A 13,083-nucleotide genomic window follows, 5' to 3' on the forward strand; every position below is an offset into this window, starting at 1 on the left:
GGACATCCAGGGGGAATGGTGCCTGGGCACTGCCCCGTGTCCCCCGCAGCCCCCCCTGGTCCCCCCCTCCTTCCCCCAACTCACCCGCTCCGCCGGGAGGAGCCGCAGGAGCTCTAATGGCCCTTGATGGATTTATTCTTCCAGGAATTCGCGGCGCGGCTTTTTTTTTTTTTTTTTCCTTTCTCTCTTTTTATTTTTTCCCCCTTTCTTTCTGAGCTCCTGTAAACACGGCCTGGAGCTGTAAGGGGGTGGGAGAGGTGGGGGGACACAGAGCTGGGGGGGGGTGTGGAGGGGTTCTGTGTCCCTAGAACCCTCTTTTCCTCCTCTCCCTTGGGTTGGGGATGAGCAGCTTTCCCCGGGGGGGGCTGCAACGTTAGACATCGCCCCACGGAGCATCTCCCCCCCTGCCCCACGGAGCAACTCCCCGTGCCCCACGCGGCCGGGGTGCCCCACGGAGCATTTCCCCCGCCTCCTGCCCACCGCGGGGAGGTGGGGGAAATGCTCCATGGAGCATCTTCCCAGCCCCGGCGAACATCTCCCCCCCGCCCCACACAGTCCCCCGGGGCATCTCCCCCCGCCCCACGCAGCCGGGGGACCCCACAAAGCGTCTCCCCCCACCCCACACGGGCGGGGTCTCCCATCTTCCTTGCCCCATGGAGCATCTCCCTCCACACCCCGCAGCCGGGATGTTCCACTTTCCGCCCCCCCCTCCCCCTTTACGGGGTGATTTTTGGGGGGGTTTTGGGGTTGGGCGGTGCCCGGGGGTGTGTGTGATGCACCGCTGACGTCACGGCGCCCGGCCAATGGGCGGCGGGCGGGGCAGGGTGTGGCGGGGGCGGCCCCGGTGGGAGCGGGGCTGCTCCGGGGGGTCCCGGCGCCCCCCGATCTCTCCATGCAGGGCATGGGGAGCCTCCGGCTGGGCAACCGCTCCGTCATGTACACGGCGGAGACCCTCTCCAAGGGCAAGAACCGCGTCATGGGGGTGAGATTTGGGGGGGCACGGGACGGGGGGCTCGGGACGGGGAACCCCTGGAAAAACCCCCCTCACCCCGTTCCCGGGGGATTCCCGTCCTCCCGCCGATCCCTCGGGGGACGCTGTGGGATCGAGGCGCCCCCGCGGCCGGCGCGGCACTGGAGGAAGGGGGGCGGTGGTGAGTTGACCTCATTCCCGTCCATCCCGGTCCCCGCAGACCATCCAGATCATGACGGGATTCCTGCACATCGGCTTCGGGATCGTCCTGACCACGCTCACCAACCTCTACACCTCAGTGTTCGTCATCGGAGAGATCCCGTTCCTGGGCGGCGTGTCGGTGAGCGCAGGGCAGCGGCAACGGTCCTGCCGGGAAGGGATCCCGCAGGGAAAGGATGCCCAGAGGGGAAGGAGTGCCCACCCTCCAGGAGGGGTATCTGCTGGAAAAGTTTGCCCACCGAGGAATTGATGCCCACCAGGGAGCGATGCCCACAGGGAAGGGAATCCCGCCAGAGAGGGATACCTACCAGGAAAGATGCCCACCAGGAATGACGCCCGCTAGGAAGGGAATCCCACCAGGGAAGGATGGGTACCAGGGAATGATGTCCACAAGGAAGAGAATCCTGCCAGGGAATGATGTCCACAGGGATGGGAAGCCCACGGGGAAGGATGCCCACCAGGAGCAATGCCCAGCAGGGAATGATGCCCACAAGGAACAGCATCCTGCCAGGGAATGATGCCCATCAGGAAGGGAATCCCATCAGAGAAGGATACTCCCTGGGAAGGAAGGACACCCACCAGGGAATGATGCCCACCTAGGGCGGGAATCCCACCAGGAATGATCCCCCCTGGGCTCCCGGGGCTCCAGCCACTCCATCCCTGGGCACAGGGAATTCTGCCCCCCCAACTCCCAACCCAGGGGGGTGTCCCCGGGCAGCTCTGGGGGTGCTCCTGACCCCCCTGTCCCCCCCCAGTTCATCATCTCCGGCTGCCTCTCCATCGGCGCCGAGAAGAGCCCCACGGAATGCGCGGTGAGTGCCGCCGGGAACGGGCCAGGATGTCCCTCCTGGATCTTTGGGGGGGGGTCTCCCGCCCCCCTGAACCCCCCCCGGGCCCCCTGAGAGCCCCTGGTGCCCGCAGGTGAAGGGCAGCCAGACCATGAACGTCATCAGCGCCATCTTCGCCCTGCTGGGCATCGTGGCCTTCATCGTCGACCTCAACCTCAACGTGCTCTACCACTCCAACCTTGACTACCACGGATACCTCGTCCTGGTAATCCCACTTTCAGGAATTCCCGCCCTCGGGAGAACCCCCCCGGAGTGTCCTCCGCCCCTCAGAGGGGCGCCGTGGCCCCCCCCAAAGGCGCTTTTGGGGTGGGGGTTTGGCGCGTCTGCCGGCGTTGACCTATTTCAGGTCGGTCCCTCGGGAGATGACTCACCCTTTGGAAGCATCTGCGAGCCGGAAAAACGGCGGGATCAGAGTGCTCACAGAGCCGGGAGTGCGGCGGGAGAGGAGGGGGGAGCCCCAAAGCGCGGCGTGGGGTGGGATTCTTCCTCCTGGGTGCTTCCCAGGGAGGTGCTGATGGGGTTTTCCCCCCACCCTGGAGCTCGCAGGGAACGGGATTTCCATTGTGCTCCTCATCTTCACCGTCCTGGAATTCTGCATCGCCGTGGCCACTGCCAACTTCTGGTGCCGGGCCACCCGGCTCAGCTCCAACGAGGTAAGGAAGGGGATGAAGGGAGGAGGCTGGGATGGAACCCCCTGAAGCTCTTCCCTGTTATCCTGGCGTATCCCATGATCCTGGTTTCTCCCAGTCCATGCTGATCGTCCCCAGTGCCACCCGTGTGGACCTGGCCGTGCCGCCGGCGGAGCTGCCACAGCCACCCAGCTACACCGAGGTGATTCCCCATCCCAAGGAATATCTGGGATAGGGGCGCAGTCGGGATTGGGATGGCCCTCCCCAGCCCAGAGCAGCATCCGATCCCTTCCTGTGTGACAGACCCCATCCCGCTGCCCTGGGAAAACACCCCATTCCCAGAGAGCATCCTGGAGCATCCACCTCTCTGCTCCGGGAACGGGGGAGGAGATCCCAAAATCTCGCTGAGGGGTCACCCCAAATCCTTCCCCCTTCCCAAAGCTTGCTCTCCTTCCAGCTGGCTGCTCCTGAAGTCTGACACCGGAATGGGATCCTGCCTCCATCGCTCCCAAATCCAGGGCTACGGCATCGTCTTCCCGCTGGGATACGCTGGTCCCACCCCTCCAAAAGCCAGCGAGCCCCTCCCCAAATTCCCACTCTCCTGCCCATCCATCTGCCCCCGTGCCTGGTCTGAGGGGCATTCCTTGCTGGCTGCTTTGGGAAGGGGCTTCTCCGTGCGGGACTCTTGCGGAATTCCCGCCCGTAAATCCCCAGTGGGATTCTGGGATTCACTCGTGTCAGGATTCAGGACTTCCCGGGGTTCCGGTGGCTTGGAGCGATCCCGACGTGTGGATCCACCGGACCGTCTACCTCGGCTTGTCCCGCATTGGCTTGGTTTTATCTTGGGAATAAACGCTCGGTCCGGGCTTGTGGCTCCTGAATTTGGGAATTTTCAGCGTGGGAGTTACAATTTCACACTCCCCCAGACCTGCTCTCCGTCAGGAAAAGGGCTCATCCCACCTGGTTTAGGGATACCTGCTCTCTCCCATGGGAATTCTGCCCCCCTAAGCCCCTGCTACCTGTTCTGTTTCCCAAGGGAATCTGCCCCGCTCTAAACCCCTGGGATTTGTTCTCTCCTGGGATTTGTTCCATCCCCTTAAACCCCTGGCACCCACTCCCAAGGGATTTTTGTCCCTGTGAACCTCCAGTGCCTTCTCTCCTGAGGTAATTCCATCCCCCTTAACCCCTGGCACCTGCTCCTGAGGGATTCTTCTCCCCCTAAACCTCCAGTGCCTGCTCCCGAGTCCCTTTAAGTCCCTCATACCCCTCTCTCCTGAGGCAAATCTCTCCATTCCCCCCAAACCCCTGGGCACCTGATCCCGAGGGAATTTTGTCTCCCTAAATCCCCAGTGCCTGGTCTCCTGAGGGAATTCTGCCCCACTAAGCCCCTCTCCTGAGGGAATTCCACCCCTCTCACCCCCCCCATACCTCGTCCCCTGAAGGAATTCCACCCCTCAAGCCCCTGGTACCTGATCCTGAGGGAATTCTGCCCCCCTAATGCCCTCTCTTCATGGAATTCCACCTCCTAAACCTGGGTACCTGCACTCCTGGGGGAATTCTGCCTCCCTAAACTCCTGCTACCTGTTCCCTCTCCCAGTGGAATTCTGTCCCCCCTAAACCCCTGGTAGTTGCTCCCAAGGGAATTCTCCCCCCCTTAACTCCCAGGACCTGCTCTTTCTCCCGAGGGAATCCCACCCCCTCTAACCCCCGGCACCTCATCCTGAGGGAATTCTGCCCCCATAAACCCCTCTCTGCATGGAATTCCGCCCCCCTAAACCAGGCTACCTGCTCTCCTGAGGGAATTCTGCCCCCAGACCCCCCCCCCACGCTCCGGCTCCGCTATTTTTAGCCGGGCCGGAGCAGCCGGAGCGCCGGCAGTGACGCCAGCACATCCCAGCACATCCCGCTTTTTCCGCCACTGAAGAAGCTGCCCTCGGGGCTTGAGCTGCTCCTCAGGGTGACACGGGGACACTGGCAACATGTGCTCCCCGTTCCCACAATTCCATGGGGCGGGAATGGAGCGGAGGGATCCGAGGGGCTGCGACCCCTCCAAGATCCCTCAGTTTTGGGGTCAGGAATCGGAGCCAAAGGGCTCCAGGATCATTTTGTCGGCTCCTGACGAGCTCGTTACGGATCCACCCTTAATTATCCTGCACCCACAGGGATGCCTGTGGACCTAACGAGCATCCCAGTGGCATCGAGTTACTTAAGGAGCATCCCAAACTCCTGGAAAGCCAGGATGGAGACCCCAGTGCCAATTTTCCAAGGGGTGGGAGCATCCCGGTGACTTCTCAGTGCCCTGTGGGGGGGATCCCCTTACTTTTGGGGACAGGATCCATCCCAAATCTCCCCAGAGCAGGATCAGTGATGTCCTCCTCGAACATTCCCTTTGGTTTTCGGGTGTTTTCCTTGTTTTTCCCACCCTCCCTGATGCTCTGGCTGCTCAGCCAAAGCCTCATGGATTATTCACTCCCTGTCTGTTATTTCTGGGCCCAGCTCTGAAAAAATAATGAGCCTGATCAGTAGGAAAAGCCCCAGGGATTTTGGGAATGGGATGAACAGGTTGTGTCTACTCACCCCATGTCCACAATCCATTACTGCTCCGGAGCATCCCAGCCTCTCCCAGCTCCACAGGGACCACCAGGAAGCCATTCCAACCCTCAGCCAAGCTGGTGGATCCACCTGTGTTTTCCCAGGGTGGCAGCTTCCCAGGAAAGAGGCTGGTAATCGTCCTCTCCCTCCTCGGGATCAGAGTCAGTTTTCCCAGAGTATCCTGGTGTTCAGGTGCAGCTGTCCCTGAAAATGTTGGAGTGTTTAAAGTTCCATGGAAAAGGGGGGGGTTTTAATATATCTCTATTTTTAGGTGGGAATTTGCAGCCCTGGGGGGGGGGTTGGCAGTTTTCCTTATGGATTTGATCCCAAGCTCCATGAGTGTCCCTCATGGTGACGGTGCCACCCCCTGCTCCGTATCCTCGTGGGATAATAAAGGGATAATAAAGGCTGAGAGCTGCTCCCAGGCTGCATCCATGGGCTTTCCACCTGGGAGATCCCTAAGGAAAGGCAAAACTCCATGGAGGAGCCAGGGAGCAGCCGTGAGATGGGCTGGGGGGGTCCCAATGGCTTTGTGTTCCCTGGAAAAGAGAAGGATCCAGGGAGACCTTGGAACACTTTCCAGTGCCTAAAGCAGCTCCAAGAGAGCTGGAGAGGGACTTTGGAAAAGGGATGGAGCGACAGGGCATTGGGAATGGTTTCCCACTGCCAGAGGGTGGGAATATTGGGAAGAAATTCTTCCCTGTGAGGGCGGTGAGACCCTGGAACGGATTTCCCAGGGAAGCTGTGGCTGCCCCATCCATGGAAGTGCCCCATCCAAGTGGAAGGTGTCAGAGTGGGAACAAGGTGGGATTTAACATCCAGGATTGTCAGTGGGAGCCGGTGCCAGGGAAACCTTGGAGATGCGCCAGAGCTTTTCCGCAGGATCTGGAGTTTTACTGGGAGCAAGTGGATCAAAGGCTGGAATGTCACGTGAGGGGGTGACAGACACATCTGGGACAGGGTTTGGGAGCGATGTCCCGGTGTCCCAAACGCCAGGGTAGGGATAACCCCAACCTTCCCCCCCGCTCCCAGCTCCGGATTCCCTAATCCGGGATGGACACAGCGGGGTTTAACACCCTCGGAGGAGGCTCCTCCAGGGAATTGTGGAGACAACACAGGCGACATTCCTGGGATGACATACCTGGTGTGTTCGCAGTGGCACCTGTGCTGTGATTCCTGGGAATGCCACATGGATAAAAGCCAAAAAAAATCCTGTGATTCATCCCAGGAAACAGGACTTTCCTTCCAGAATTGCCATGGAAACAGCCCTGTGGGAAGCAGGAACACCTGGAAGCAAAGCAAAATGTTGACTTTTGGTATTTTTATGGGGATATAAAGTTTGTCCCAGGAAGCAGCAACCTTCTCTGGAAGGAATTTCTCCATCACAATCTATTTTCTTTGGAAAAAAACCCACGGCTTTTTGGGTTGGAAAAGGGATTTTGGTTCCACCAGGCTTGTAAATTTATCCCGGTGGGAAGGGACTTGGGGGGGGTCTTGCTGATCCCTCCTGAGTCTGAGCATCCAGCCAGGCTTCCCCCATCCATAATTTCCCCTGGAGAACAGGAAAATTAACATTAAAATCCAAGGAATGTATTGTATATATCAACAAAGCTCAGAATTCCTGCAAATAACGGGCTGGAAAACTCCACTGCTTCCCTGCATCTGCTTCAAAGCTTCATCTCCTCTGGAATCTGCTCCCAGGACAAATCCTGACATCCTTCCTTGGGCTCCAGTCTGGACCTGGGTTTATTTTGGAAGGGGAAAAGCCCTTTTTCCATGGATAACTTGCTCGGAAAGGGGTTGTTTTGGGGGCCGAGGGCAGTCTCCGGCTGAAAGGCTGGAATTGCAGGAATGCTGCAGGATTTGGAAGGAAATCCACCGTGTAGGGTGGTTTTGGCTGGGAATTTGAGCCCTGGATATGCTGGAGGATAAAGAGGGGATCCCAGAATTTCCACGGGGGGCTCAAGTGTTCCTGGAACGAAATCCCTGGGATTTTGTTAGGATTGGGGCTTTGAGAGGGAGAGGGAGCAGCAGGAATTAAAGGCTCTGAGGCGCCAGGATTGCGCTGAAGGGGTTGAATCTCATCCATGTCCATGTTTTTCCTGGAAAGCTGTGCCGCCAGATGCGGCCCTTTACGAGGCCAAGTGCTTCCACCAGGGATGTGGGATGGAGGAAGGTCACGGATTGGATGGAAACGCGGGTCACTTCGTTGCTCTTTGCTTTCCAGGTCTGTCGTTCCAGGTCTTTTCTGGGATCTGATTCAGGCTGGGTTTGGGGGTGTATCCCATTCACTGAATCCTGCAATGGTTTGGGTTGGGAGGGACCTTTATCATCCAGTTCCAACACCCTGCCACAGGAAGGGACACCTTTCATTGGATCGGGTTTGCTCCAAGCCCCGTCCAACCTGGCTCCAGGGCTGGAAGCCTCTCCCGAGCTCTGGAATGCTGTGCTTCCAAACCCGGCCTCTCAGCTCCCTCTAGGGCCAAAAGGAAGGAAAAAACACTTCCAGAAGTTGCTCCACCTGCTCCTAAAATCCTCAGCTGGAGGGTCCTGCCCCTTCCCGGGTGGTGGCAAACCAAGCTCAGAGACGCCGGAATCCTAGACCTAAAAATTCCTGTTCCATCAAGAAATTCCTGCCCTGCACCCACCGAACACCCAGGAAACCTGGGGAGGATCCCAATCCTCCTGGAAAATAGGACATGGCTGTTTTCTGGGAAGAAGGGGCCTCCGAATCCCTCGGGATCCCCTCTCCATGTGTGGTGGCTCCATTCCCAGCCTGAGCTCTCATTTCCCATCATAAACAATGGGATCTCCTTTCCGGAGCCGGCTGGGAACCCCACAGATCCCTCCCGGGTGCGCCCCTGTTGGGAACAAATCCTCAGGGATGGAGAAAGGAGAACCCCCAAAAATGGCCACAAAGGAGCTTCCCGGGTACCTAACGGGGTTTATAAAGTTCTTTGGCTCAATCCTTGTTTTTCCTGGGAAATGGGTAGGACTGGCTGGCTCATTATTGGCCCTAATTAGCATCTCATTAGGAGCCAGGCTAACTGCAGAGATGATTCCCGAGAAAAGCATCCACAATTTGGGATGGAAAGGACTCACTCAATGCCAGGAAAGGGGGGTCTCCTCTGGGAGCATCCCATGGGATAAACACCCAACCCTTCCCTAAGCTGCCAAAAAATCAACCCACCTTGGCTTCCCAAATTCCCTCTCCCCGTGCAGGATTTCGGGAGCCTCCGTTGGCAAAGCCGCCCCGTTGAGCAAGAGGGGCCTGACGAGAATTCCAGGCCGGAGCTTCCCGCAGGGAGCAAAGGGCAGCGGGAGCGTGGCCCTGCCTGCCCAGCCCCTCCCAGGGATTTTGGGACAGTGGAGGGAGGAGGAGGAGGGACAAGAGGATACCTGGGTGTCCCTCGAGCTTCCTGGGCTCCTTCCCGGGCCATGGCGGCCACCACGGTGACGGAATCCAGTGGCGTGAGGATCATCACGGAGGTGATCCCGGCCACAGATCCGCGGGCGGCACAGCTGGCGTTGGGATCCGGGGAAGCTGCGCCTGCCAGGACGTCGCTCCCAGTCCAAGGCTTCCGGAGGGCTCATCCCAAGGTGTTGGGGGTGAGACACGGCGTTCCTGGGGATCGGGGATCCACAGGGATTGTCCTGCTGGAGGTGCTCTGCCCGTCCCCAGTCCCTTCCCGGGGTGGGATACAGCTCAAAACAATGGGATTGGGATCCCTCTCCCTCCATCCTTCCCCAGACCATCCACATCTTCACCGGGATCATCCACATCTTATTCGGGATCATCCTGACAGCGTCGGAGCATGGAAACCCTTCCCTGCCTGTGGCCAGCGGGATCTTCTTCTGGCTCGGGGTCCTGGTAAGCTGGGATGAACACCTGGGAATCTCGGGGAATTCCAGAGGTTTGGGGGCAATATTCCCTGGACTCCAGGTCTCCTCTGACCCCTCCCGCCTGTGTTCGTGCATCCCTAAACCCCAATTCCCACCAGGGTGACAGGGAGTGGTACCTGTTTCCTGACTCCCCCATTCCCGCTGTTTTCCGAGCAGCTCCTGGCCTCGGGATCTTTGCTAGTTGAAAGTGAAAAGAGAGACAACCTTGTGCTGGTAAGACCCAGGCTGGGAGGGATAATTGGGATAACGTGTTCCCCCCCATTCCTTATGTCCCTTCCAGGGGCTGCTGGGATCCCTCCACAGCCTGGATTCATCCCATGGGATCCACAGGCAGGTCTCCCCATAGGGAAGTGCCCAGCGCTTCCTATCTGGAGCACAGGATGGGGTTCAGGGCCTCCAGGAGACGCCGGGGGCCTTGTGGAGTCACTGTGGGATGAGGGGGAATACAGGTCCAGGAGACCCTCGAGGCCTTTCGCAGTCACTGTAGGATGACGGGGACAAGTCCAGGAAATCCTCGGGGCCTTTTGGAGCCACTCTGGGATTAGAGGGACAAAAGGTCCAGGAGACCTTCTGGGCCTTTTGGAGTCACTGTGGGATCAGGGGGCGAAAAACAGGTCCAGGCCATCCTTGGAGCCTCCAGGAAATCACTTTGGCACGAGGAGGACAAAAGGTCCGGGTGACCCTCAGGGTCTTTGGGAACCGGCTCCGGGATCGCAGGGACGAAAAGTTCCAGGAGATCCCTTGTCCCCCTTCCCGGGGCTCCACGTCACCGCGCCCGGGTGACCCCACAGGTGCGGACCTGCTGCGTGCTCAACGCGGGCGTCGCCCTCGGGGCGCTGGTGGCCACCGCGGTGCACGGCACGGCCATCACGCGGCTCCCGCCCGGCTGCGAGCGCCGCCTGCCCCTCCACATCCCGCCGGAATGGTGCCTCAGCGCCCACAGCAAGGTACCCACACCGGCCCTCGGGCACGGGGCTCCGGGAGGGATGGACGAGCCTCCTTGGTCCTGCTCAGGTGGGGTGTCCAGGGATCCTGGTCCTGCTCAGGTGGTGGGTTGGAACCTCCTGATCCCACTCGGGTGAGGTGTCCAAGGCTTCTGGTCCCGGCTCGGTTGGGATGGAGGCTCCAGGTGGGGTGTCCGAGGCTCCTGGGTCCAGCTCAGGACCAGAACCTCCTGCTCCCGCGGTCGGGCGGAGGATCCCAGCGCTGCTCCAGGACCTTCCTGCTCTCTCCCCATCCCGGCAGATCCTGAGCAACGGGCTGGATTCCACCTTCGTGCTCCTCAGCCTCCTGGAATTCTGCGTGGCCGTGGCGGCCCTGGCGTTCGGATACGAGGCCGCCCGGCAGCACAGCTACACCCACATGGTGAGGGGGGGATCGGGATGCACCCCCAGATTCCTTGGGAATCCCTGGAATGCTGGTCCCACCTCCTCCTTGGGACACCTTGGAGACGTCTCTGTGCTCCCAAAAGCTGGTTTCCCAAGTTTTTCCTTTCCCAGGCGCTGTAGCGATGGACAACTCTCGCCCTCCGCCCTCCAAGGACCACCGGACCCCCCCCCCCGGAGGTGCCGCATCCCCGAGGGGGGTCACCGGTACCGGAGCCTCGGAGCCTCCCTTGCCCGCCCCAGTGCACCAAATAAAGGCCTCTCCCCTCATCTCATCCCACGCGTGTCTTCGGGGGTCCCTAGGGGTGCGGGGGGGTCTCGCCCCGGGTGGGGTCCCCCCGGTGATGGGCAACGCTGCCCCACACAAACATGGCGGCCGCCCCACACAAACATGGCGGCCGCCCCCTCAGCGCCGCGGGTGCTGCCCAATACAAACATGGCGGCCGGGGAGCCCCGGCGGCTTCGCTCTCCTGCCCCGAGCGCGCTCTTACGTCATCTCCCCGCGACGCGGCGGGCACGTGGGCCATGGAGGGGGAGAACGGCGGGACCCCGGGATCGGGATCGGGAGCCACCCCCGAGGGGTCCAGCGGGGCCGCCCCGGCCGCGGGCCCGGCGCGGCGGCGGCGGAAAGGCGCCAAGAAGCGGCAGGAGACGGTGGCAGCCATTCCGCGGGGCAGGCCCAAGTCGGGGAGGGTGTGGAAAGACCCCGGGAAGAAAAGGTGGGAGCGGGGGGGGGAGCAGGAATTCGGGGGAGAGGCGTTTTGAGGGGCTCTAGTGTCCCCCAGGGCTGTTTGGAGGGGGGATTGAGCTCGGAGGGGGGTCTCAGAGGGGGCAGGGTTTGGGGGGGGGTCACTCATGGGGCCGTGCGGGGACTCCGGAGTTATCCCATGGGTATCCATAGGCTTAGGAAGGATCCAGAGGGGACAGGGACACTTTGGGGTGGTCCTGAACGGAGGGGTGGATTTGGAGGGGATGCTGAGGGGGGTTTCATGGAATTCTGACCTGAGGAGTTTGTGGAGAGGACCCGCGGCCGCATCCCGGGGTTTCTGGGGAGCAAACACATCCCGTGTGCCCGCCCAGGTTCTCCCACATGATCCAGGACAAGGCTCTCCGCACCTCCTGGGCCCGGAAGATGAAGGAGAGGCAGGAAAAGAAGCTGGTCCGGGATCTGGCCCGACAGCTGGAGGAAGGGAAGCGGAGGGAGCGAGAGGTAACGGGAGCTGGGAATTCCCACCTTTCCCATGCACAATCCCATGTCTCTGCCCTCATCCCGGCCTTTGGAGCTGTGGCTGATCCCAGTGCTGTGCCAAACCCCGGGAAAAGGGCGGCTGGGATGGTGAATTCCCTGTGCTGCTGCCAAATTCAGTCACATGCTGCTACTCACCGGCTCGGAATAAACTCCCCCTGGGTCAGTCTAAGCCTCATCCGGGCTGGAAAAGCTGCTGGAATGACGGATTTCACGCTTGGGCAGGCGTTGGAGCTGGTTTGGGTTTAATGCCGGAGGGAGGGATCCCACAGGGAATGTTTTGGTGCAGGAGAAGAAGCGGCGGCGGGAGGAGAACCTGAAGCGGCGCCTGGAAAACGAGCGGAAAGCAGAGATTGTCCAAGTGGTGAGTCCCAATCTGTCCCCTCTCCCGGGCAGGAACAGCACCGGGAATATCCCACAATGTCCAGACTCCATGGACCGCGCTCCAGCTCCTCTCCCTGGCTCTGTCTTTAAGGGAGCAGCCTGGGCTAGAGGATCCATAAGGATCCCCCTTACGGTCCCTTCCAACCCGAACCACTCCAGGATTCCATGAAATCCCCCCTCTTTTCCCCATTTTCCAGATCCGGAACCCCCTGAAGCTCAAGAGGGCCAAGAAGAAGCAGCTCCGGCGGGTGGAAAAGCGGGACACGCTGGCCCTGCTCCAGAAAACCCCTGTCCGGCGCGGCACAGCCACGGAATGAGGCGGGAATCGGGATCCTGCCGTGCCCAGGACGTGCGGCTGGGATTCCTATGGATCCTGCTCCCTTCTCCAGGGATGTTTTCCTTGGCTTGCAGGGCAGGAATTGCTGCTGGGACCCTCAGTGTTGGACAGACAACAGGACAGATGATCCACAGGAACCTGCTGGATCCCCATCCCCGTGGAATTGGGATGTTGCTGGAACAGAACTTTGCTTTCCCAAATCTGCCTTTTCCCTATAAAAATGAACAGGAACTGAGACAGATTTGCCTCCAGTGGCTCCACCTGGGACCTTCCCTAAGGCATTCCTGGGATCGGAGTGTTTCATGGCCCTCCATTCTCTGAGGCTCCCCCTTCCCAAAGAGCAAATTCCTGCTGGGAATGAGCCTCAGAGCCAATCCCCAAGGAAGGGGACACATCCCTGAAGAGATGGGAGGGGGGCACACCTTCTTGACACCCTTTTTTGGGGGAGACAACACTGGGAATTTGTGGGGGATTGGAAGGGCTGGGAATTTGGGGGTGGGGGTGGAAGAAAGAGGCTCAGGGTGGGAAAATCATGTGGATTTCTTCACATTCCTGGTTTTTCTTGCTCCA

At 60.1% G+C, this 13,083-nt stretch overlaps 5 protein-coding genes and 1 long non-coding RNA gene across 13 annotated transcripts in view; 4 read left to right on the forward strand and 2 right to left on the reverse strand.

Annotated features, from left to right (window-relative positions):
- Window positions 1–13,083, forward strand: part of ZP1 (zona pellucida glycoprotein 1) — a 38,517-nt gene that overhangs the window by 14,793 nt on the left and 10,641 nt on the right. The gene's annotated exons all lie outside the window — the stretch shown is intronic.
- LOC127466377 (membrane-spanning 4-domains subfamily A member 12-like) lies at window positions 90–3,237 on the forward strand. 7 transcript variants are annotated; one of them, XM_051777116.1, is made up of 7 exons: window positions 90–982; window positions 1,191–1,310; window positions 1,945–2,001; window positions 2,111–2,242; window positions 2,384–2,690; window positions 2,785–2,868; window positions 3,124–3,237. In XM_051777116.1, exons 1-7 carry the CDS (start codon window positions 893–895, stop codon window positions 3,135–3,137), a joined length of 804 nt encoding a protein of 267 aa, XP_051633076.1. In that variant the 5' UTR covers window positions 90–892; the 3' UTR covers window positions 3,138–3,237. The 7 variants fall into 7 exon arrangements, 6 of the variants coding, with proteins under 6 accessions (XP_051633076.1, XP_051633078.1, XP_051633077.1 ...); XM_051777118.1 differs by having other exon boundaries at window positions 2,577–2,690; XR_007902688.1 differs by having other exon boundaries at window positions 2,384–2,868; window positions 3,124–3,163.
- LOC127466443 (uncharacterized) lies at window positions 1,269–2,553 on the reverse strand. 2 transcript variants are annotated; one of them, XR_007902696.1, is made up of 3 exons: window positions 2,409–2,553; window positions 1,498–1,693; window positions 1,269–1,407 (listed from the first exon to the last, which is right to left on the reverse strand). It is a non-coding gene; the product is annotated as an uncharacterized LOC127466443 (long non-coding RNA). The 2 variants fall into 2 exon arrangements; XR_007902697.1 differs by having other exon boundaries at window positions 1,278–1,410.
- LOC127466385 (uncharacterized) lies at window positions 3,187–8,799 on the reverse strand. Its single transcript, XM_051777130.1, has 4 exons — window positions 8,658–8,799; window positions 6,400–6,545; window positions 5,244–5,462; window positions 3,187–3,542 (listed from the first exon to the last, which is right to left on the reverse strand). Exons 1-4 carry the CDS (start codon window positions 8,738–8,740, stop codon window positions 3,187–3,189), a joined length of 804 nt encoding a protein of 267 aa, XP_051633090.1. The 5' UTR covers window positions 8,741–8,799.
- LOC127466403 (membrane-spanning 4-domains subfamily A member 15-like) lies at window positions 8,697–10,802 on the forward strand. The gene is made up of 6 exons (XM_051777160.1): window positions 8,697–8,867; window positions 9,010–9,129; window positions 9,318–9,374; window positions 9,953–10,108; window positions 10,407–10,526; window positions 10,661–10,802. The coding sequence occupies exons 1-6, from the start codon at window positions 8,697–8,699 to the stop codon at window positions 10,667–10,669; spliced, it is 633 nt and encodes a 210-aa protein (XP_051633120.1). The 3' UTR covers window positions 10,670–10,802.
- CCDC86 (coiled-coil domain containing 86) lies at window positions 10,801–12,750 on the forward strand. The gene is made up of 4 exons (XM_051777158.1): window positions 10,801–11,265; window positions 11,627–11,756; window positions 12,082–12,156; window positions 12,374–12,750. The coding sequence occupies exons 1-4, from the start codon at window positions 10,916–10,918 to the stop codon at window positions 12,491–12,493; spliced, it is 675 nt and encodes a 224-aa protein (XP_051633118.1). The 5' UTR covers window positions 10,801–10,915; the 3' UTR covers window positions 12,494–12,750.

Source organism: Manacus candei, unplaced genomic scaffold, assembly GCF_025592945.1.
Source record: "Manacus candei isolate 608988 ecotype Guabito, Panama unplaced genomic scaffold, ASM2559294v1 h1tg000009l, whole genome shotgun sequence".
Lineage (NCBI taxonomy): Eukaryota > Metazoa > Chordata > Aves > Passeriformes > Pipridae > Manacus > Manacus candei.

Excerpts from the sequence above, each read along its gene's own strand:
- CCDC86 (XM_051777158.1), top strand. The coding sequence starts at position 10,916 with ATGGCGGCCGCCCCACACAAACATGGCGGCCGCCCCCTCAGCGCCGCG. Across the intron at positions 11,266-11,626 it reads AAAGACCCCGGGAAGAAAAG|GTTCTCCCACATGATCCAGG; the intron begins GTGGGAGCGGGG and ends GTGCCCGCCCAG. Across the intron at positions 12,157-12,373 it reads AAGCAGAGATTGTCCAAGTG|ATCCGGAACCCCCTGAAGCT; the intron begins GTGAGTCCCAAT and ends CCCATTTTCCAG.
- LOC127466403 (XM_051777160.1), top strand. The coding sequence starts at position 8,697 with ATGGCGGCCACCACGGTGACGGAATCCAGTGGCGTGAGGATCATCACG. Across the intron at positions 9,130-9,317 it reads TCTTCTGGCTCGGGGTCCTG|CTCCTGGCCTCGGGATCTTT; the intron begins GTAAGCTGGGAT and ends TTTTCCGAGCAG. Across the intron at positions 10,109-10,406 it reads GCCTCAGCGCCCACAGCAAG|ATCCTGAGCAACGGGCTGGA; the intron begins GTACCCACACCG and ends CCATCCCGGCAG.
- LOC127466385 (XM_051777130.1), bottom strand. The coding sequence starts at position 8,740 with ATGATCCTCACGCCACTGGATTCCGTCACCGTGGTGGCCGCCATGGCC. Across the intron at positions 5,463-6,399 it reads TGCCACTGCGAACACACCAG|GGACAGCTGCACCTGAACAC; the intron begins GTATGTCATCCC and ends CAACATTTTCAG. Across the intron at positions 3,543-5,243 it reads TAATGGATTGTGGACATGGG|GAGCCACAAGCCCGGACCGA; the intron begins GTGAGTAGACAC and ends TCCCAAATTCAG.
- LOC127466377 (XM_051777115.1), top strand. The coding sequence starts at position 893 with ATGCAGGGCATGGGGAGCCTCCGGCTGGGCAACCGCTCCGTCATGTAC. Across the intron at positions 983-1,190 it reads GCAAGAACCGCGTCATGGGG|ACCATCCAGATCATGACGGG; the intron begins GTGAGATTTGGG and ends CGGTCCCCGCAG. Across the intron at positions 2,002-2,110 it reads AGAGCCCCACGGAATGCGCG|GTGAAGGGCAGCCAGACCAT; the intron begins GTGAGTGCCGCC and ends TGGTGCCCGCAG.